Genomic DNA, 23,387 nt, shown 5'->3' with positions numbered 1-23,387 from the left:
GGAAAGAGAGAAAGAAAGGGAGAGAGAGGGAAAGAGGGAGAGGGGGGGAGAGGGAAAGCCTTGTGGGAAAGCTAGAAAGCTGGCTGTGAGATGTTTTACAATATAAATGTACTTATCTGCATATTTCAAGACATGGCATATGAGCAGGCGGGGAGATACCCGATGGGTTGGACAATATTATCTCGGTCTCTTATATTGAAGAAGCTATTTACTTAAATACCGGATGTAAGATAATACTCCAACGTCAAGAGAATGGAAGAATCAAATGCTTTATTATTTAAAATGTTTAAAACAATCTGGCGACAGACAGAAACAACACAATCTGAAGTCATATGAGGTAGAATCTTACAAGTGTTAGAAAAAGTACTTTAAAAAAGAAACATTTTTTTTTTATTCAACAAACAACTCAACGTTAAAGTGATCAGACCCTGTGACTATTTCCTCATTTTGTTATGTTACAGCCTTATTCTAAAATGCCCCCTCATCAATCTACACACAATACCCCATAACGACCAAGCAAAAACAGGTTTTTAGAAATTTTCGCTAATTTATTATAAATAAACAAAGGAAATATCACATTTCCATAAGTATTCAGACCCTTTATTCAGTATTTTGTTGAAGCACCTTTGGCAGTGATTACAGCATCGAGTCTTCTTGGGTATGACGCTACAAGCTTGGCACACCTGTATTTGGGGAGTTTCTCCCATTCTTCTCTGCAGATCCTCTCAAGCTCTGTCAGGTTGGATGGGGAGTGTCGCTGCACAGCTATTTTCAGGTCTCTCCAGAGATGTTCGATCGGGTTCAAGTCCGGGCTCTGGCTGAGCCACTCAAGGACATTCAGAGACTTGTCCTGAAGCCACTCCTGCGTTGTCTTGGCTGTGTGTTTAGGGTCGTTGTCCTGTTGGAAGGTGAACCTCCTGAGGGCTCTGGAGCAGGTTTTCATCAAGGATCTCTCTGTACTTTGCTCCGTTCATCTTTCCCTCAATCCTGACTGGTCTCCCATTCCCTGCTGCTGATAATGCTCATGAATGCATCATATCTGGTGTTACATTAAAGACACAAAAGGAATGTGTTCTATGAGGTCACTTTATGGTTTTGCGAAAAACAGGAAGTGTATTCTGTAAGAAATGCCCCGGAGCATCAAGTCAACACGCGCATGTTTAAACCGCTTTCTCCTCCTTTTCAAGAATTTCCTTCATTCCTTGTGTGTTTGTGTGGGTGCGTGTGTGTATACGTTCCTGTGTGTGTGTGTGTGTGTGTGTGTGTGTGTATACATTCCTGTGTGTGTGTGTGTGTGAGAGAGGAAATTAACCCCCTTGATAACAGATGGAAACATCTAATTTAAAAGTTATTTATTTTGAAATGATTTAAAATACAAATAATAATATATATATTTTTTTTTTCTCCCATTTACAATGACCGTAGACCATAGTGCACTATATAGGGAATAGGGCTCTGGTCTATAGTATTGCACTATATAGGGAATAGGGCTCTGGTCTAAAGTAGTGCACTATATAGGGAATAGGGTGCCATAGGGCTCTGGTCTATAGTAGTGCACTATATAGGGCCCTGGTCTATAGTAGTGCACTATATAGGGAATAGGGTGTCATAGGGCTCTGGTCTAAAGTAGTGCACTATATAGGGAATAGGGTGTCATAGGGCTCTGGTCTATAGTAGTGCACTATATAGGGAATAGGGTGCCATAGGGCTCTGGTCTATAGTAGTGCACTATATAGGGCCCTGGTCTATAGTAGTGCACTATATAGGGAATAGGGTGTCATAGGGCTCTGGTCTATAGTAGTGCACTATATAGGGAATAGGGTGCCATAGGGCTCTGGTCTATAGTAGTGCACTATATAGGGAATAGGGTGCCATAGGGCTCTGGTCTATAGTAGTGCACTATATAGGGAATAGGGTGCCATAGGGCTCTGGTCTAAAGTAGTGCACTATATAGGGAATAGGGTGCCATAGGGCTCTGGTCTAAAGTAGTGCACTACACTGAAGACCCAGCGGTCAGTTAGACTGATTATTCTATTGCAGAGAGAAAAATACTCACAGTACAACTATCACCTCCTGCGCGCGCCGTAACGAAAGCAGTCTGATTTGAACCTTCTCTCCCAGTTACAGGCAGCATTACACTGGAATGTAAATAATAATAACAACTATTATCGATCAGTCTTGATATTCGCCACCAAAGATAGTTGTTTTCCTCCTAACAGAACTATAAAATACATATTTTCTAACCACAGAGCTAAGCGGTCGAGTCCTGTTTTCTGGGAAGACAGATGTTGAACGGCTCGTTAGATTGGTTGATGATTCATTCTGACTGCTGAGTGGTTGAATGTGTCCTTCTCTCTCATTCCCCCTCAAGCTTCATCCCTCGCTTTCCCTCCCTCCCTCTCTCCCCCTTTTCCTCCCTCCTTTTCCTCCCCCTCCGGTGACAGTTTAACTGGGGATTCAGCCTCGAACCAAACCAGAGGGGTGACAGGTTAACTGGGGATTCAGCCTCGAACCAGAGGGGTGACAGTTTAACTGGGGATTCAGCCTCAAACCAAACCAGAGGGGTGACAGGTTAAAGAGACAGATCCAAACCCACTCAGTCAGCAGCGCCATCGTGTGGTCTGGTGTTATAACAGCAGCCTGTCTGTCAGTCACTGGAGAAATCCTCTTTTTCAACCCCCCCCCCGGTCCGTCGTCCCCCCTCGTGCCCCGGTCCGTCGCCCGGTCCGTCGTCCCCCCTCGTCCCCCGGTCCGTCACGTCCCCCTAATTTCAGTTTGTGACAAAACAATCAATCTATAGTGTAGAGTGTAGAGAGTAATTGTACCGTCCAAAACCGCTGCGAAATATCTTCTCAATAACCCAAAATATAAAATGTTTAGCCATTTAAAGCCTTAAATACGGGAAGCATAGAAATAGCATACGTACGTTTCTACCACATATGCTTTCAATGAGTATTACAGATCTAGAAACTGTCATTTCTATGTGAAACCTTTTATACTACTGTACATACTCTGTATAGGTTCTGGAATGAGTGATGTTGAAAACTCAAATTATGAACAAAAACCAAAATGTCATGATTTCAATTTGAGTCCATTTCTGATATTTATTTTGATAAGGGAAGTTGTTTACACACCCCTGGGGAAAACAGAGCCTCAGTAACCAGTCGTCTAGACCACAGTGTGAAAGAGGAGCGTACACACACACACACACACACACTCTCTCTCTCGCTTATTCACACACACATACACACACACACACACACACTCTCTCACTTATTCACACACACACACACACACACACACACACACACACTCTCGCTTATTCACACACAGACACTCTCTCTCGCTTATTCATTCACACACACACACACACACACACACACACACACACACACACACACACACACACACACACACAACACACACACACACACACACAACACACACACACACACACACACACACACACACACACACACACACACACACACACACACACACACACACACACATTCAGACAGACACAGACACACAGGGCTGGATATATATATATAGATAGTTGTCCTCTGAAAGTGAACATTAGAGAGTCAGGACTCGACCCAGTCTAGGTCTCTGTAGAAAAGGATGTGAGGGGCAGATAGGGAGGTCCATAGTCCATGTCAGTATGGGTGTGTGTGTGTGTGTGTGTACAAACTGCCCTGGGGTGGTTGTGTGTGTACGTGTGCGTGTGTATATTTGTGTTTAGTCGTTGTCTTCATCCTCCTCTTCGCTCTCCTCGATCCCATCACTGTCCTCCTGTTCCTCGTCCTCCTCCTCTGTTTCTGGGATGTCCCACTGGGGGTGGTTGTCCAACACCGCCTTGGCCTCATGCACCTCCAGCTGGCATAGTTAAAACACACAGTTACAATACAACACAGTCACAATACAACAGTTACAATACAACACAGTTACAATACAACACAGTTACAATACAACACAGTTACAATACAACACAGTTAACTTTTTAAGGTATAGGGGGCAGTATTTTCATTTTCGGATGAAAAGCGTGCCCAGAGTAAACTGCCTAATACTCGGGCCCAGAGTCAAATATTTGCATATTATTAGTAGATTTTGATAGAAAACACTCTGAAGTTTCTAAAACTGTTTGAATGATGTCTGAGTATAACAGAACTCATATGGCAGGCCAAAAACCTGAGAAAAATCCAACCAGGAAGTTGAAAATCTGAGGCTTGTAGTTTTTTTAAAAATTGATTTAATTATTCAAACTACAGTGACTTAGGGGTCATTTTGCAGTTCCTAAGCCTTCCACTAGATGTCAACAGTCTTTAGAACGTTGTTACAGGCTTCTACTGTGACCTGGAAGGGAATGACAGTCATTTCAACCAGAGTGCCATTAGATCATTTATGCGCGTGGCTTTTTCCTTTCTGAAGACAAAGGATTTGTCCGGTTGGAATATTGATGCTATACATCGTTTGACATGTTTCTACAAACTGTAGTATAACTTTTTGGACTTTTCGTCTCAACAAAATGAGCAAGCATGGCGCATTTGGATAACTCGACTGAACGCGCGAACAAAACGGAGGTATTTGGACATAAATATATTTATTGTGGAAGTGGGAGTCCTATGAGTGCCATCTGATGAAGATCATCAAAGGTTAGTGATTCATTTTAGCTGTATTTCTGTTTTTTGTGACGCCTCTCCTTGCTTGGAAAATGGCTGTGTGGTTTTTCTTGTCTCGGCGCTGTCCTGACATAATCTAATGTTATGTTTTCGCCGTAAAGCCTTTTTGAAATCGGACAATGTGGTTGGATTAATGAGAAGTGTATCTTTAAAATGGGATATAATAGTTGTATGTTTGAGAAATTTGAATTATGAGATTTTTTGTCGTTTTGAATTTGGCGGCCTGCTATTTCACTGGCTGATGAATGGTATGTCCCGCAGGTGGGACGGTCACGTCCCACATACCCAAGAGAGGTTAAAACACGGTTAAAACACAACACAGTTAAAACACACAGTTACAATACAACACAGTTAAAACAGTTAACACAGTTACAATACAACAGTTAAAACAGTTACAATACAACACAACACACACAGTCACAACACACACACACACACACACACACGCGTGAGTTGTAACATCTCACCTTGAGTGGTCTGATCTGGTCCAGACCCAGGTAAGAATCTGAGCGGAGGATAACAGAGTACTGGTAGTTCCCCGTTTTAGAGGGAGCTGGGAACTTCAGTTCCACCTGTCGAGAGCGAAAGAACACACAGAGAGAGTACACACTAAACATAAGAACACCTTCCTGATACTGAAGTGTCCCCCACCCCTCCATTTTGTCTCTCAGAACAGCCTCAATCTATCAGGGTCACGTGACTCTACAAGGTGTCAAAGCGTTTCCACAGGGATGCTGGTCCCATGTTGACTCCAATGCTTCCTACAGTTGTGTCCAGTTGGCTGGATGTCCTTTGGGTGGTGGACCGTTCTTGATACACACACAGGAAACTGTTGAGCGTCACACGTAAGCACCACCCAAATAACACACACACACACACCCTCTCTCTCTCTCTCTCTCTCTCACCTCTTCTGTGTCTTTGAGTGTACAGACGTGGTATGGCATGGAGACTAGAGTCTGGTCCTTGCGGTCAGCAATGTAAAGCCACCACCACTCGTGTTTCTCCTCTGGGTAATACAGGCTGTAGACAGGGTGGGTGACCTTAGACTTCGTCTCCAACAAGGCCCTCTCCCTCCGCTGGATACTCTGCTGCAACGCCTCCCACTCCTGGGGGAGGGAGGGAGGGGGGGGTTATACATAGTCTATATAACTGCTCTCTAGCCCTGTTCCTGGAGAGATAAACCTTACAGGAGGGTACCTCTAACCCTGCTCCTGGAGAGAAACCCTCCTGGAGAGACACCATCCTGTAGGGTTTAACTCCAACCCTGTTCCTGGAGAAATACCCTCCTGTAGGGTTTAACTCCAGCCCTGTTCCTGGAGAGATACCCTCCTGTAGGGTTTAACTCCAGCCCTGTTCCTGGAGAGATACCCTCCTGGAGGGTTTTAACTCCAGCCCTGTTCCTGGAGAGATACCCTCCTGGAGGGTTTTAACTCCAACCCTGTTCCTGGAGAGATACCCTCCTGGAGGGTTTTAACTCCAACCCTGTTCCTGGAGAGATACCCTCCTGGAGGGTTTTAACTCCAACCCTGTTCCTGGAGAGATACCCTTCTGTAGGGTTTAACTCCAACCCTGTTCCTGGAGAGAAACCCTCCTGTAGGGTTTCACTCCAACCCTGTTCCTGGAGAGATACCCTCCTGTAGGGTTTAACTCCAACCCTGTTCCTGGAGAGATACCCTCCTGTAGGGTTTAACTCCAGCCCTGTTCCTGGAGAGATACCCTCCTGTAGGGTTTCACTCCAACCCTGTTCCTGGAGAGATACCCTCCTGTAGGGTTTCACTCCAACCCTGTTCCTGGAGAGATACCCTCCTGTAGGGTTTCACTCCAACCCTGTTCCTGGAGAGATACCCTCCTGTAGGGTTTAACTCCAACCCTGTTCCTGGAGAGATACCCTCCTGTAGGTTTTAACTCCAACCCTGTTCCTGGAGAGATACCCTCCTGTAGGGTTTCACTCCAACCCTGTTCCTGGAGAGATACCCTCCTGGAGGGTTTCACTCCAACCCTGTTCCTGGAGAGATACCCTCCTGGAGGGTTTAACTCCAACCCTGTTCCTGGAGAGATACCCTCCTGGAGGTTTTAACTCCAACCCTGTTCCTGGAGAGAGACCCTCCTGTAGGGTTTTAACTCCAACCCTGTTCCTGGAGAGATACCCTCCTGTAGGGTTTAACTCCAACCCTGTTCCTGGAGAGCTACCCTCCTGGAGGGTTTTAACTCCAACCCTGTTCCTGGAGAGCTACCCTCCTGTAGGGTTTAACTCCAACCCTGTTCCTGGAGAGACACCCTCCTGTAGGGTTTAACTCCAACCCTGTTCCTGGAGAGATACCCTCCTGTAGGGTTTAACTCCAGCCCTGTTCCTGGAGAGATACCCTCCTGTAGGGTTTCACTCCAACCCTGTTCCTGGAGAGATACCCTCCTGTAGGGTTTCACTCCAACCCTGTTCCTGGAGAGATACCCTCCTGTAGGGTTTCACTCCAACCCTGTTCCTGGAGAGATACCCTCCTGTAGGGTTTAACTCCAACCCTGTTCCTGGAGAGATACCCTCCTGTAGGTTTTAACTCCAACCCTGTTCCTGGAGAGATACCCTCCTGTAGGGTTTCACTCCAACCCTGTTCCTGGAGAGATACCCTCCTGGAGGGTTTCACTCCAACCCTGTTCCTGGAGAGATACCCTCCTGGAGGGTTTAACTCCAACCCTGTTCCTGGAGAGATACCCTCCTGGAGGTTTTAACTCCAACCCTGTTCCTGGAGAGAGACCCTCCTGTAGGGTTTTAACTCCAACCCTGTTCCTGGAGAGATACCCTCCTGTAGGGTTTAACTCCAACCCTGTTCCTGGAGAGCTACCCTCCTGGAGGGTTTTAACTCCAACCCTGTTCCTGGAGAGCTACCCTCCTGTAGGGTTTAACTCCAACCCTGTTCCTGGAGAGACACCCTCCTGGAGGGTTTCACTCCAACCCTGTTCCGCGGATCGGTAAAGTCCTCCTTCAGAGATGGGTAACTGCAGTCCTCTGGGGTCCGGAGCGGTTCACACCTTTCCCACCCATCGCTAGCAAACACACCTGATTAAACTAATTACATTCCAGATCAGGATGGAACTGGGGCAAAGGTGTGACACCTCCCAGGACTGGAGTTACCCATCCAATGTGCTCGAAGGAGTTCCCCCCCCCCACACACACACACACACACACACACACACACACACACACACACACACACACACACACACAGGTGTCTGACCTCCTCGTCGTCCCCGGCGATCTCATCCTGCTCCGTGTCGCTCTGTTTGTCACTCTCCTCGTCTCTCTCGCTCGGAGAATCTTTGTTACCCTCGCCCTCCTCTGATTCGCTGCCTTTGTCTGACCCGTCCTCCTCATCCTCCTTCGCCACGGCAACCACCTCCTAAAACACAAACAGGCATCAATAAAGCAGAGTAAACACAGATTGGTTAGTTTATACACCAGAGCTGGGTTTAAATGCATATGCATTTTTAAGTATTTAAATAAAATATTTTTCAGAGTATTTGGGTATTTTCAAATAATGTGGCCGAATTAACTACGTATATTTGAAGTGTTTGAAAGTATTTTTTTTTAACATATTTAAAATACCCCAACGAACAGACCTTGGTTCAAATGCATAATGAGTATTTAAATACCTGTGTTTGAAAAAAACAAACAAAAAAAACACTTAACTGTGTATTCGAATATTTTTTTAAATACACGCCCGAGGGGGTGTGGTATACGGACAAAATACCACGGCTAAGGGTCGTTCTTACGCAGCGGGCCTGGACACAGCCTTTAGCCGTGGTGTATATTGCCCATACAGCACAAACCCGCGAGAACCTTCTGCTATTGTAAACCGGTAACCAACGGGATTCAAAGACTGAGAATAAATGCTTTGTCATACGTGGAATAAGGTATGATATACCACGGCTGTAAGCCAAATCAGCATTCAGGGATCGAACCACTTAGTTTAAAATTCCAAATACTAGGAAATGCTTTTCAAAGTAACTGTAATACTCCGAATAGTACTTGAATCCAGGTCTGGTACTGGCATTATATCTGTTACTACATGAAATACTCTAAATAGTACTTGAATCCAGGTCTGGTACTGGCATTATATCTGTTACTATATGAAATACTCTAAATAGTACTTGAATCCAGGTCTGGTACTGGCATTATATCTGTTACTACATGAAATACTCTAAATAGTACTTGAATCCAGGTCTGGTACTGGCATTATATCTCCTGACCCCTCCTGTCTCAGCCTCCAGTATTTATGCTGCAGTAGTTTATGTCGGGGGGCTAGGGTCAGTCTGTTATATCTGGAGTATTCTCTTGTCTTTTCCGGTGTCCTGTGTGAATTTAAATATCCTCTCTAATTCTCTCTTTCTTTCTCTCAGAGGACCTGAGCCCTAGGACCATGCCTCAGGACTACCTGGCTTGATGACTCCTTGCTGTCCCCAGTTCACCTGGCCGTGCTGCTGCTCCAGTTCCAACTGTTCTGCCTGCGGCTATGGTACCCTGACCTGTTCACCGGACGTGCTACCTGTCCCAGACCTGCTGTTTTCAACTCTCTAGAGACAGCAGGAGCGGTAGAGATACTCTGAATGATCGGCGCCAACTGACATTTACTCCTGAGGTGCTGACTTGTTGCACCCTCGACAACCACTGTGATTATTATTATCATCATCTGACCCTGCAGGTCATCTATGAACATTTGAACATCTTGGCCATGTTCTGTTATAATCTCCACCTGGCACAGCCAGAAGAGGACTGGCCACCCCTCATAGCCTGGTTCCTCTCTAGGTTTCTTCCTAGGTTTTGGCCTTTCTAGGGAGTTTTTCCTAGCCACCGTGCTTCGACACCTGCATTGCTTGCTGTTTGGGGTTTTAGGCTGGGTTTCTGTACAGCACTTTGAGACATCAGCTGATGTAAGAAGGGCTTTATAAATACATTTAATTTGATTATATCTGTTATAAACTGAAATACTCTAAATAGTACTTGAATCCAGGTCTGGTACTGGCATTATATCTGTTACTACATGAAATACTCTAAATAGTACTTGAATCCAGGTCTGGTACTGGCATTATATCTGTTATAAACTGAAATACTCTAAATAGTACTTGAATCCAGGTCTGGTACTGGCATTATATCTGTTACTACATGAAATACTCTAAATAGTACTTGAATCCAGGTCTGGTACTGGCATTATATCTGTTATAAACTGAAATACTCTAAATAGTACTTGAATCCAGGTCTGGTACTGGCATTATATATTTTACTAGATGAAATACTGTAAATAGTACTTGAATCCAGGTCTAGTACTGGCATTATATCTGTTACTACATGAAATACTGTAAATAGTACTAGAATCCAGGTCTGGTACTGGCATTATATCTGTTACTACATGAAATACTGTAAATAGTACTAGAATCCAGGTCTGGTACTGGCATTATATCTGTTACTACATGAAATACTGTAAATAGTACTAGAATCCAGGTCTGGTACTGGCATTATATCTGTTACTACATGAAATACTGTAAATAGTACTAGAATCCAGGTCTGGTACTGGCATTATATCTGTTATAAACTGAAATACTGTAAATAGTACTAGAATCCAGGTCTGGTACTGGCATTATATCTGTTACTACATGAAATACTGTAAATAGTACTAGAATCCAGGTCTGGTACTGGCATTATATCTGTTACTACATGAAATACTGTAAATAGTACTAGAATCCAGGTCTGGTACTGGCATTATATCTGTTACTACATGAAATACTGTAAATAGTACTTGAATCCAGGTCTGGTACTGGCATTATATCTGTTACTACATGAAATACTGTAAATAGTACTTGAATCCAGGTCTGGTACTGGCAGTAAAAGAAGTTAAGATGACTTGAGGCCGAAACGTCCTTGTGACTACAGTTATTAATTAAAACAAAAACAATCCGATTAGATCGACTCTCTCATTGGCTGCTTACACTTCCTGACGCGCTCCCATTGGCCTGTTTGGCCTTGGCTGCTGGCAGTGGGAGGGGCTTCTTCTTGGTGAGTTTCTTCTTCTTTGACTGCTTGGTTTTCTTGGCTGCTTTCGTCTTGTTCTGCCACACCTTGGCTTTGGTTTTACTGGCGTCTCCCTGCTGCACACAAACAGGTTATATGTTATCAGTCGTTGCATTGTCAAGTGTGTGTGTGTGTGTGTGTGTGTGTGCGCGCAGACAGTGCGTACCGTGGCAGCATCCTCTGTACTGGCTTCCTCTCCGACTACGAGACAAGGTGTCACATTCTGCTCCTTCTCAAACACCTCCTACACACATACAGAGAGCGAGAGCGAGACCGAGAGAGAGACCGAGAGAGACGAGACACAGTAGCTAAAGTGACATATTGAATACATAGGTGCGAATTGTTTGCTATGTTTAGCCTCTAAGCCGAGTGGGTTTACAGAGCTATTTAGAATCGTTTTTAGGTCACACAAAGGATCATTTAACTATTTGGTTTTGAATTTTAAGACCCCTTGAAGTATAAAAAAAATTAAATACTAATATTTGTTAAACATTTAAAAATGTGGCTTTATTGCTATTAGACCATACAAACACACTGAATAACAGATTCATTCCCTCCCTCCCTCCATCCCTCCATCCATCCCTCCCTCCCTCCCTCCCTCCCTCCATCCCTCCATTCCTCCCTCCCTCCCTCCCTCCATTCCTCCCTGCAACCCTCCATTCCTCCATCCCTCCCTTACCGCCATCCTCTTCCTGGTCAGGGTGACCGTAACCGTGACGATAGATCCAGCTGTGATGTTATTGCTGTCTTCATCATCCAGGACTGGAGAGAGAACAGAAGACAACAGGTAAGAGACGAGACTGTAGTAACAACACAGTCCAGGACAGGAGAGACAACAGAAGACAACAAGTTTTCCCCTGAGAAAAACAAATATCAATACGGTTTCATGCCAGTATCTGTCGGGGCAGCCTGTTAGATACGGTTTCATGCCAGTATCTGTTGGGACAGCCTGTTAGATACGGTTTCATGCCAGTATCTGTTGGGACAGCCTGTTAGATACGGTTTCATGCCAGTATCTGTTGGGACAGCCTGTTAGATACGGTTTCATGCCAGTATCTGTTGGGACAGCCTGTTAGATACGGTTTCATGCCAGTATCTGATGGGACAGCCTGTTAGATATGGTTTCATGCCAGTATCTGTTGGGACAGCCTGCAAGAACTAAAACTGAGTGAATACAAACACAAACTCCAGAGAAGGGGCGTGACCTCACCCTGCAGCTTGGTATCCATGGTGATGGACGGGAAGCTGGCGAGCACGGCCATAACCTCGTCATACTTCTCCTCGCCAAGGAAACGGAGCATGCTCCGACGGTCCGAGTCCTTCAGGCTGACCAGGTCCTGCAGGCTACGCACCTTGTACTGGAGAGAGGTTACTATAGTTACCATACCATAATACACCTTGTACTGGGGAGAGGTTACTATAGTTACCGTACCATAATACACCTTGTACTGGGGAGAGGTTACTATAGTTACCATACCATAATACACCTTGTACTGTTACTAGGTTACTGTAGTTACCATACCATAATACACCTTGTACTGGGGAGAGGTTACTATAGTTACCATAATACACCTTGTACTGGGGAGAGGTTACTATAGTTACCATACCATAATACACCTTGTACTGGAGAGAGGTTACTATAGTTACCATACCATAATACACCTTGTACTGGGGAGAGGTTACTATAGTTACCATACCATAATACACCTTGTACTGGGGAGAGGTTACTATATTTACCATACCATAATACACCTTGTACTGGGGAGAGGTTACTATAGTTACCATACCATAATACACCTTGTACTGGGGAGAGGTTACTATAGTTACCATACCATAATACACCTTGTACTGTTACTAGGTTACTATAGTTACCATACCATAATACACCTTGTACTGGGAAGAGGTTACTATAGTTACCATACCATAATATGCCTTGTACTGGGGAGAGGTTACTATAGTTACCATAATACACCTTGTACTGGGGAGAGGTTACTATAGTTACCATAATACACCTTGTACTGGTTACCACCTAATACCGGTAACCATAGTAACACACCTTATACTGGAGGGAGGAGCGTAGAGAGAGTTAGCATGCTATAGCTCCATCTCAATTGGTCTTACTGCAATTCCTCACATCCTATCTCCTTGCATCCTTCTCTACTCTATTGGACGACAAGATCCAAGGTTCCCTCCCCTCAGACTTTTTCCCCTCCAATGGGTTTTGAGAAGGTGACAAAAGAGGCGGCAAGGAATGGAGGAAAGATGAGAATTGAGAAAGAGGCCTGGTATAACAGGGCGACGGCACCTTCTTGGAGACGCAGTAACGGAGGTGTTCCTCTTCGAAGTGAGGAAGCTGCAGCAGAGGAGATTTGGACTCCTGAAGACCCTGGACGATCATCTGGGTCAGCTTCATACAGTTCTCTATCGACACCAGCCTGGGGGCATGGAACCCTGCACACACACACACACAGGTCAGCACGCATCCGTCTCAGTTAGGTAGTGTGTGTGTGTGTGTGTGTGTGTGTGTGTGTGTGTGTGTGTGTGTTCCTCCTCTGCTGTTGGGCATCATGGTGAGGTGACAGTGTGTGTGTGTGTGTGTACCTCCTCTGCTGTTGGCCATCATGGTGAGTTGACAGTGTGTGTGTGTGTGTGTGTGTGTGTGTGTGTGTGTGTGTGTGTGTACCTCCTCTGCTGTTGGCCATCATGGTGAGTTGACAGCCCACGTTGACCATCTCCTGGAGCAGAGCTGGACTCTTCCTCACCACAAACCTCTGGTCTGTAACACAGAGAGAGAATGAGACGCAGAGCAAACGGGCGGGCGGGCCACAGAGCGAACGGGCGGGCGGGCCACAGAGCGAACGGGCGGGCGGGCCACAGAGCGAACGGGCGGGCGGGCCACAGAGCGAACGGGCGGGCGGGCCACAGAGCGAACGGGCGGGCGGGCCACAGAGCGAACGGGCGGGCGGGCCACAGAGCGAACGGGCGGGCGGGCCACAGAGCGAACGGGCCACAGAGCGAACGGGCGGGCGGGCCACAGAGCGAACGGGCGGGCGGGCCACAGAGCGAGCGGGCGGGCGGGCCACAGAGCGAGCGGGCGGGCGGGCCACAGAGCGAGCGGGCGGGCGGGCCACAGAGCGAACGGGCGGGCGGGCCACAGAGCGAACAGGCGGGCGGGGCCACAGAGCGAACGGGCGGGCGGGCCACAGAGCGAACAGGCGGGCGGGCCACAGAGCGAACGGGCGGGCGGGCCACAGAGCGAACGGGCGGGCGGGCCACAGAGCGAACGGGCGGGCGGGCCACAGAGCGAACGGGCCACAGAGCGAACGGGCGGGCGGGCCACAGAGCGAACGGGCGGGCGGGCCACAGAGCGAACGGGCGGGCGGGCCACAGAGCGAACGGGCGGGCGGGCCACAGAGCGAGCGGGCGGGCGGGCCACAGAGCGAGCGGGCGGGCGGGCCACAGAGCGAGCGGGCGGGCCACAGAGCGACCCTTCTAATGTGACCATCCCTGATGCTCCTCCCTCTTTTTCCCCTGCCCCGCTACAAAGTTTCTCCCTGCAGTTTCTCCCTGCAGTTTCTCCCTGCAGGCGGTTACCGTGGCAGCCCTGTGAGCGCGGCGTGTCGGTAATACGGTTACCGTAGCAGCCCTGTGAGCGCGGCGTGGCGGTAATACGGTTACCGTAGCAGCCCTGTGTGTGCGGCGGTAATACGGTTACCGTAGCAGCCCTGTGTGTGCGGCGGTAATACGGTTACCGTAGCAGCCCTGTGTGTGCGGCGTGGCGGTAATACGGTTACCGTAGCAGCCCTGTGAGTGAGGCGTGACGGTAATACGGTTACCGTAGCAGCCCTGTGAGTGCGGCGTGTCGTACCCTCTTCGATGTCGTCTGAGACCTCCATGCGTGCCAGGTGAGCCATCACCAGAACCCGGGCCTTAAGACTGTAAGGGTAGCAGAATGGAGGTTCCTTCTTCTTCACGTTGATGTTCCCCAACTCACGGATCAGCTGGAGACAGACAGGGAGAGGTTTAACAGGCCGAGAGAGAGAGACCCACACACAGAGGCCGAGAGAGAGACCCACACACAGAGGCCGAGAGAGAGAGACCCACACGTAGACAGACAGGCAGGCAGAGAGACCAACACGTCGACAGACAGGCAGGCAGGCAGAGATCCACACGTAGACAGACAGGCAGGCAGACAGGCAGGCCGAACGGCAGACAGGCCGACAGCAGGGATGCAAACTGGTGAGGGACCAAAAAGGTGACACTTTTTGTTGTTGCACTGAAACATGGAATAAATCCCTGCTAGGGGGAAATGCAGGTTTTAACTAATTAAACAACAGAATATGATCAACACGATAAGTCTCTGTGTGTCAAATAAAAAGTGGTTCGTGTGAACCTAACTCACAGCTAAAAAAACAAAACAATGTTATTTGTTGACTAGACTTTACTGCAAATGACAAGTCTTGATAAAAAAAACAGCCGCGACAGCCTTTACAATACGACGCCTGTTGCCGCGACAGCCTTTACAATACAACGCCTGTTGCCGCGACAGCCTTTACAATACAACGCCTGTTACCGCGACAGCCTTTACAATACAACGCCTGTTACCGCGACAGCCTTTACAATACAACGCCTGTTACCATGACAGCCTTCACAATAGAACGCCTGTTACCATGACAGCCTTTACAATACGACGCCTGTTACCGCGACAGCCTTTACAATACAACGCCTGTTACCGCGACAGCCTTTACAATACAACGCCTGTTACCGCGACAGCCTTTACAATACAACGCCTGTTACCATGACAGCCTTTACAATAGAACGCCTGTTACCATGACAGCCTTTACAATACGACGCCTGTTACCATGACAGCCTTTACAATACAACGCCTGTTACCATGACAGCCTTTACAATACAACGCCTGTTACCTCGACAGCCTTTACAATACAACGCCTGTTACCGCGACAGCCTTTACAATACAACGCCTGTTACCGCGACAGCCTTTACAATACAACGCCTGTTACCATGACAGCCTTTACAATAGAACGCCTGTTACCATGACAGCCTTTACAATAGAACGCCTGTTACCATGACAGCCTTTACAACAGAACGCCTGTTGCCGCGGCAGCCTTTACAATAGAACGCCTTGTTGCCGCGACAGCCTTTACAATACAACGCCTGTTGCCGCGGCAGCCTTTATAAATATTGCACTTGGGGGGAAAAAAACAATAACTTCTGAAGTAGAACTAGAATGAAACAAGACATTCTATTGTTGCTCTACTATAGTGGCCACTACAGTAGATATAAGGCACAAGGTTACATGTGTCCAAAAATAATGTTCACTGAGTAACAACAACAAAAAAATCCCCCATCACTCACGTGTTACTGTCAAGTTCAACAAAAGCAACATCTTTGGGCTACACTGCACAATATTACATTGTACACTTTTCTGCCTGTGGACATCTGTGTTCTACAATGTGCCAGGAGAGAATAATACCCTTTGTTGGCATAATTTATATATCTTACAGGCAGAAAGTACATCTGGCATAATCCTTTTTATCCACTGTATAGAAAACGTGAGAAAGAGTGTGGTGTTCATTTCACCTCTACAGGTTTCTCTGGCTAACTTCGCTAACGGAGAATTCGATCCAGCTAGCAAGATAACGCTACTTAACAACGCTAACAATACTTGTCCCACCACACTTTCTCCCTCACCTCAAAGTTTCCAAATTCCAGTTGTTTTTTTTTGGTTACAGCTCATCAAGTAGGCTTATCGTTCAGGGGACGTGCTGCTGTAAATGAAAAACTGCCTTTCCACTCTCCCGCTGTCTTTCCAGAGCGCGCTGAGGCTGTAACTAGCAAATCGGTTCTCTTCTCTCTTCAGTCGCGTGCTGCATTCTGCTGTTACGATTGGCTGAGCCTTGGATACAGCCAGTATTGCTCAAAACGAGCATCACCCTCTTTCTCTTACAGCCAGTAGTCTGATCCAAAGCCCCTCCCCCCTCCCAATAACAGCCAGTAGTCTGATCCAAAGCCCCTCCTCCACCCTCCCTCTCAAACTTTTCTCCCCGGATCGACACAAATCACGTAGGTCACCTATTTTGGATTCAAAACTGTGAATTTCAACGAAAAAGTGACTAGTTTGCATCCCTGAGACAGAAAGGCAGGCAGAACAACAGGCAGAACGACAATCCCTATTTTACCTGTGGTACTTGGATGTTGTCCGTGGGTCGTATGGTGGCCTCTTTGTTGCTGCGGGGGTCAAACTCAAACGCAGCCGTCAACACCATGGATAACCCTATACACACGAAGCGCCAAAAAATGCTAATATCAGTTACCATTGACTAATTCGATTTGTGCCACAAATGCTAGAAAGTTAAACATTTGGTGACAGTGGCCAGGTAACCTAAGCCAAAGCATGGATTACCGTCATACCTGGTCCATAGACTGATTACATGGTAAGGAAACAACAACAAAAAAGTGTAATTTTGTGTAATTTGGGTGAAGTATCCCTTTAACCTGCGGTCAGGTTCAGTTAACTCACGTTTCATGTTCATGTTGGGAGTCTTATACATAAAGTGCATGAAGAGTTGTGTTGTGTTGATTAGTATCTGGTCCCCACTGTAACGAATAGAGCGGTACCACCATGTACCCTGAAGGAGAGAGAGAGAGAGAGAGTTGAAGAAAGATTGAGGGAACTAGAGAGAGAGAAGAGCAGAGACCAGGATTGGGAGGTACTCAGATTTTCATACCTTTCCGTTTATATAATAAGCTTTCTTTTTTTGGGAGGAGCACAAAACAATTTAGGCAGCAGGGATTTTGATCCAGGAATGGGGATGAACGTCTCTGCTGTAATCAAGAAGCTTGGGCTGCGTTTCAAACTCAAAGTAGAAACCCCCTCAGCCCCTAAAACCCCTCAGCCCCTAAACCCCCTCAGCCCCTAAACCCCCTCAGCCCCTAAACCCCCTCAGCCCCCCCTCAGCCACTAAACCCCCCCTCAGCCCCTTAAACCCCCCCTCAGCCCCCAAACCCCCCCTCAGCCCCCAAACCCCCCCTCAGCCCCCAATGCTACAGTATTAAATTTACCAAGTAAGCTAACGTATCTAGCCAGCGCTCCTGTCAGGTAGCTAGCTACAGTATTAATGTACCTAGTATGCTAACGTATCTAGCTAGCACTCCTGTCAGGTAGCTAGCTACAGTATTAATGTACCTAGTAAGCTAACGTATCTAGCCACCACTCCTGTCAGGTAGCTAGCTACAGTATTAATGTACCTCGTAAGCTAACGTATCTAGCTAGCGCTCCTGTCAGGTAGCTAGCTACAGTATTAATGTACCTAGTAAGCTAACGTATCTAGCTTAGTGCTCCTGTCAGGTAGCTAGCTACAGTATTAATGTACCAAGTCAGCTAATGTATCTAGCCACCACTCCTCTCAAGTAGCTACGTCAGTGAATTGGACATCCACTTAAGATAGCAAACAAACTGCATCCGGTTTCGACTGGGTTCCCCCCCGAGGCAAAGTGGCTAGCGCACGGGCTGAGGGGGTAAAAACATACCGTGTTTGGACGGCTGCCTTGATCTTGACATCTAGCCACTTAGCTAGCAAGTTAGCAAACCAGCTGCATAGCTGGAGATCATTTGACACAGTTTATTATTTATAGTTTATAGTTCTAAGCAGTGGCGTTGGCACGCACCCCCCACGAGACGGTATTGAAAGATCATACCGTCAGTATTTTGAAATATACCGTTGTTTATACCGTATACTGGTGTATTGCCCAAGCAACTCAGTAGATCTGTGTGTGTTTGTGTTTCTATGGTAACAGAGGACTCTTACCACCACAACCGGCAGGATGACCATGAAGGCTAGACCATAGACCAGCAATACCTAGAGAGGAGAGGAGGAGAGGAGGAGAGACAGAGGAGAGACAGAGGAGAGACAGAGGAGAGGAGGGAGAGACAGAGAGGAGAGGAGAGAGAGACAGAGAGGAGAGGAGAGAGAGACAGAGAGGAGAGAGAGACAGAGAGGAGAGAGAGACAGAGAGGAGAGGAGAGAGAGACAGAGAGGAGAGGAGAGAGAGACAGAGAGGAGAGGAGAGAGAGACAGAGAGGAGAGGAGAGAGAGACAGAGAGGAGAGGAGAGAGACAGAGGAGAGAGACAGAGAGAGGAGAGAGAGAGAGAGAGAGACAGAGAGGAGAGAGAGACAGAGAGGAGAGGAGAGAGAGACAGAGAGGAGAGGAGAGAGAGAGGGGGAGGGAGAGATCTGTTAACTTAGTAATGAATAAACAACAGGTGGATAAAACCTAACAGGAAAAATACATACCAGCATGGAGTTCTTGGAGTCTACGATCCACGCAGGCAGAGCGATGCCAAAACTAGTGGCTGGGGAAGAGTAGGAGGAGAAAGGAAGAGACTTGAAATGTAGATAGTTTTAATGGAAGGGAACTCAGACCAGGGGAAGGTCTGATTTTGGTCTGATTTTGTCTCGGAAGCCACATTCGGTCTTCAACGAAGTCCGGAGGGTCACACTTAAAAATTATTATATTTCCTCGCCGTCAAAATGAGCAAAATATTTCCCTCTATCCATCGCTTTCAGAATTTTTGATGCTCCCTGACTGTCCAGCTTTCATTTAGATGACTGTTGTCAAGCTGGACACAGTGAAGACACTATCAATTACTTTTCAAGCTGGCCACAGTGAAGAGTATCAATGACTTATCAAGCTGGCCACAGTGATGAGTGAGACTATCAATGACTTATCAAGCTGGCCACAGTGATGAGTGAGACTATCAATGACTTATCAAGCTGGCCACAGTGATGAGTGAGACTATCAATGACTTATCAAGCTGGCCACAGTGATGAGTGAGACTATCAATGACTTATCAAGCTGGCCACAGTGATGAGTGAGACTATCAATGACTTATCAAGCTGGCCACAGTGATGAGTGAGACTATCAATGACTTATCAAGCTGGCCACAGTGATGAGTGAGACTATGAATGACTTATCAAGCTGGCCACAGTGATGAGTGAGACTATCAATGACTTATCAAGCTGGCCACAGTGATGAGTGAGACTTTCAATGACTTATCAAGCTGGCCACAGTGATGAGTGAGACTATCAATGACTTATCAAGCTGGCCACAGTGATGAGTGAGACTATCAATGACTTATCAAGCTGGCCACAGTGAAGAGACTATCAATGACTTATCAAGCTGGCCACAGTGAAGAGACTATCAATGACTTATCAAGCTGGCCACAGTGAAGAGACTATCAATGACTTATCAAGCTGGCCACAGTGAAGAGACTATAAATGACTTATCAAGCTGGACACAGTGAAGAGACTATAAATGACTTATCAAGCTGGACACAGCGAAGAGTGAGACTATCAATGACTTATCAAGCTGGCCACAGTGATGAAGAGACTATCAATGACTTATCAAGCTGGCCACAGTGATGAGTGAGACTATCAATGACTTATCAAGCTGGCCACAGTGAAGAGACTATCAATGACTTATCAAGCTGGCCACAGTGAAGAGACTATCAATGACTTATCAAGCTGGCCACAGTGAAGAGACTATCAATGACTTATCAAGCTGGCCACAGTGATGAAGAGACTATCAATGACTTCCTCTGAGCTGTCCACTAGTCTAAAAGCATTGGATTGGTGGAGCATTTTCTTATGTCACTCATTTCCTTTCAAATCAATGGAAGGGAAGTAAACAAGTAGACACTTTTTTGGAGGAAGGAGACCAACTTCGGACGTAGCATCAATGAAATTATTTTTAAAAAACATTGAGAAGTTGAACCCGGGAGGTAGACTAGACGTACCTCTTGGACCATCTGGGTTGCCGTAGGTCTCCCAGTTCTGTCTTGACTCGTCATTGGTCAGCCTGGGGGGGAGGGGCGGAAGGAAGAAAGTTACTAGATGAAGCAAACACATTGGGTGTTTCTCAAAATGCATACTACCGTGCTCCGAGCACGCAAACTGGAGCACGGGAGGGTCGGAGTACGAGTCCAAATCAAAACAGGCCCTTCTCCGTTTGGACATGCGTCGATGAAAGCTTCATCAGAAAGCATCGAAAGAAATATGACCGAAAATATCCTTGAAATCAAATGGCAGCCGTTATTTGAGCTGAAACGAGAGCAAATATTTAAAAAAAAATTGTGAATGAAATGTTGCCTATTCACATCTCATATGTTGCCAGACTACAATATTGAATATCTTGATAAGTTAATAAATACACGCTGGTATAAATACATATGGTATGTTTACCTGCCTACTTAGAGTCGATAGCAAGCCCATAATAAGTCAATAGGGCTAACTGGCTAGCTACTAGTACTGATAGCTAGCCAGATAGCCACCAAGAATTGTTAGCTAGCTACCTACAAAGAATTGAAAAACAAATCTAACTTGAATAACATTAGTGTTTGATCATTTTTGCCTGTTATTAAACTAGCATGCTAGCTAGATTAATACGATTCTCACATATCTAGCTGATAGTTACGAAGTAAAACCTTTGTGTAAATCTTGTTTGGTCTCTATTGTTGACATTGTCCTGTCTGGAAGGTGGTCAGTAAAATGGGGAGGGGCAGCGTGAGGTAATACAGTAGGGGGAGGGGCAGCGTGAGGTAATACAGTAGGGGGAGGGGCAGCGTGAGGTAATACAGTAGGGGGAGGGGCAGCGTGAGGTAATACAGTAGGGGGAGGGGCAGCGTGAGGTAATACAGTAGGGGGAGGGCAGCGTGAGGTATACAGTAGGGGGAGGGGCAGCGTGAGGTAATACAGTAGGGGGAGGGCAGCGTGAGGTAATACAGTAGGGGAGGGCAGCGTGAGGTAATACAGTAGGGGGAGGGCAGCGTGAGGTAATACAGTAGGGGGAGGGGCAGCGTGAGGTAATACAGTAGGGGGAGGGGCAGCGTGAGGTAATACAGTAGGGGGAGGGGCAGCGTGAGGTAATACAGTAGGGGGAGGGGCACGTGAGGTATACAGTAGGGGAGGGGCAGCGTGAGGTAATACAGTAGGGGAGGGGCAGCGTGAGGTAATACAGTAGGGGGAGGGGCAGCGTGAGGTAATACAGTAGGGGGAGGGGCAGCGTGAGGTAATACAGTAGGGGCAGCGTGAGGTAATACACGTAGGGGGAGGGGCAGCGTGAGGTAATACAGTAGGGGAGGGGCAGCGTGAGGTAATACAGTAGGGGGAGGGCAGCGTGAGTAATACAGTAGGGGGAGGGGCAGCGTGAGGTATACAGTAGGGGAGGGGCAGCGTGAGGTATACAGTAGGGGAGGGCCGTGAGGTATAGTAGGGGGAGGGGCAGCGTGAGGTAATACAGTAGGGGGAGGGGCAGCGTGAGGTAACAGTAGGGGGAGGGGCAGCGTGAGGTAATACAGTAGGGGGAGGGGCAGCGTGAGGTAATACAGTAGGGGGGGGGCAGCGTGAGGTAATACAGTAGGGGAGGGGCCGTGAGGTAATACAGTAGGGGGAGGGGCAGCGTGAGGTAATACAGTAGGGGGAGGGCAGCGTGAGTAATACAGTAGGGGAGGGGCAGCGTGAGGTATACAGTAGGGGAGGGGCAGCGTGAGGTAATACAGTAGGGGGAGGGGCAGCGTGAGGTAATACAGTAGGGGAGGGGCAGCGTGAGGTAATACAGTAGGGGGAGTGCTGCTCAGCGTGAGGTAATACAGTAGGGGGAGGGGCAGCGTGAGGTAATACAGTAGGGGAGTGCTGCTCAGCGTGAGGTAATACAGTAGGGGGAGGGGCAGCGTGAGGTAATACAGTAGGGGGAGGGGCAGCGTGAGGTAATACAGTAGGGGGAGGGGCAGCGTGAGGTAATACAGTAGGGGGAGTGCTTGCCAGCGTGAGGTAATACAGTAGGGGGGGAGGGGCAGCGTGAGGTAATACAGTAGGGGGGAGGGGCAGCGTGAGGTAATACAGTAGGGGGAGGGGCAGCGTGAGGTAATACAGTAGGGGGAGGGGGCAGCGTGAGGTAATACAGTAGGGGGAGGGGCAGCGTGAGGTAATACAGTAGGGGGAGGGGCAGCGTGAGGTAATACAGTAGGAGGGGAGGGTCAGCGTGAGGTAATACAGAAGTAGGGGGAGGGGCAGCGTGAGGTAAATACAAGTAGGGGGAGGGGCAAGCGTGAGGTAATACAGTAAGGGGGAAGGGGCAAAAACGTGAGGTAATACAGTAGGGGGAGGGGCAGCGTGAGGTTATACAGTAGGGGGAGGGGCAGCGTGAGGTAATACAGTAGGGGGAAATGGGCCAGCGTGAAAGGTAATACAGTAGGGGATGGGCAGCGTGAGGTAATACAGTAGGGGGGAGGGGCAAAGACGGAGGTAATACAGTAGGGGGAGGGCAGCGTGAGGGTAATACAGTAGGGGAGGGGCAGCGTGAGGTAATACAGTAGGGGGAGGGGCAGCGTGAGGTATACATAGGGGGAGGGGCAGCGTGAGGTAATACAGTAGGGGAGGGGCAGCGTGAGGTAATACAGTAGGGGAGGGGCAGCGTGAGGTAATACAGTAGGGGAGGGCAGCGTGAGGTAATACAGTAGGGGAGGGGCAGCGTGAGGTAATACAGTAGGGGGAGGGGCAGCGTGAGGTAATACAGTAGGGGGAGGGGCAGCGTGAGGTAATACAGTAGGGGGAGGGGCAGCGTGAGG

General features: G+C 47.6%; 1 protein-coding gene across 2 annotated transcripts in view; it reads right to left on the bottom strand.

Moving 5' to 3' along the window:
- Positions 1-3,552: 3,552 nt before the first annotated feature.
- sec63 (SEC63 homolog, protein translocation regulator) overlaps positions 3,553-23,387 on the bottom strand; it is a 35,276-nt gene continuing 15,441 nt past the window's right edge. Inside the window, exons 5-20 of one of the 2 annotated variants that reach the window (XM_029689287.1) lie at positions 20,559-20,620; positions 19,057-19,115; positions 18,570-18,620; positions 17,282-17,390; positions 16,941-17,035; positions 14,609-14,741; positions 13,424-13,516; positions 13,046-13,191; positions 11,951-12,098; positions 11,420-11,502; positions 10,907-10,984; positions 10,659-10,814; positions 7,913-8,074; positions 5,588-5,788; positions 5,150-5,254; positions 3,553-3,879 (exon numbers count right to left, since the gene is read on the bottom strand). In XM_029689287.1, coding sequence (XP_029545147.1) covers positions 3,742-3,879; positions 5,150-5,254; positions 5,588-5,788; positions 7,913-8,074; positions 10,659-10,814; positions 10,907-10,984; positions 11,420-11,502; positions 11,951-12,098; positions 13,046-13,191; positions 13,424-13,516; positions 14,609-14,741; positions 16,941-17,035; positions 17,282-17,390; positions 18,570-18,620; positions 19,057-19,115; positions 20,559-20,620 — 1,819 coding nt within the window. In that variant the 3' untranslated portion in view covers positions 3,553-3,741. Of the gene's footprint in view, positions 3,880-5,149; positions 5,255-5,587; positions 5,789-7,912; positions 8,075-10,658; positions 10,818-10,906; positions 10,985-11,419; positions 11,503-11,950; positions 12,099-13,045; positions 13,192-13,423; positions 13,517-14,608; positions 14,742-16,940; positions 17,036-17,281; positions 17,391-18,569; positions 18,621-19,056; positions 19,116-20,558; positions 20,621-23,387 lie in introns of both variants that reach the window. The other variant, XM_029777043.1, reaches the window with a different exon arrangement.

The sequence above is a fragment of the Salmo trutta genome, chromosome 1, assembly GCF_901001165.1.
Source record: "Salmo trutta chromosome 1, fSalTru1.1, whole genome shotgun sequence".
Taxonomy (NCBI): domain Eukaryota; kingdom Metazoa; phylum Chordata; class Actinopteri; order Salmoniformes; family Salmonidae; genus Salmo; species Salmo trutta.
This window is presented reverse-complemented; position numbering and strand designations above follow the sequence as displayed.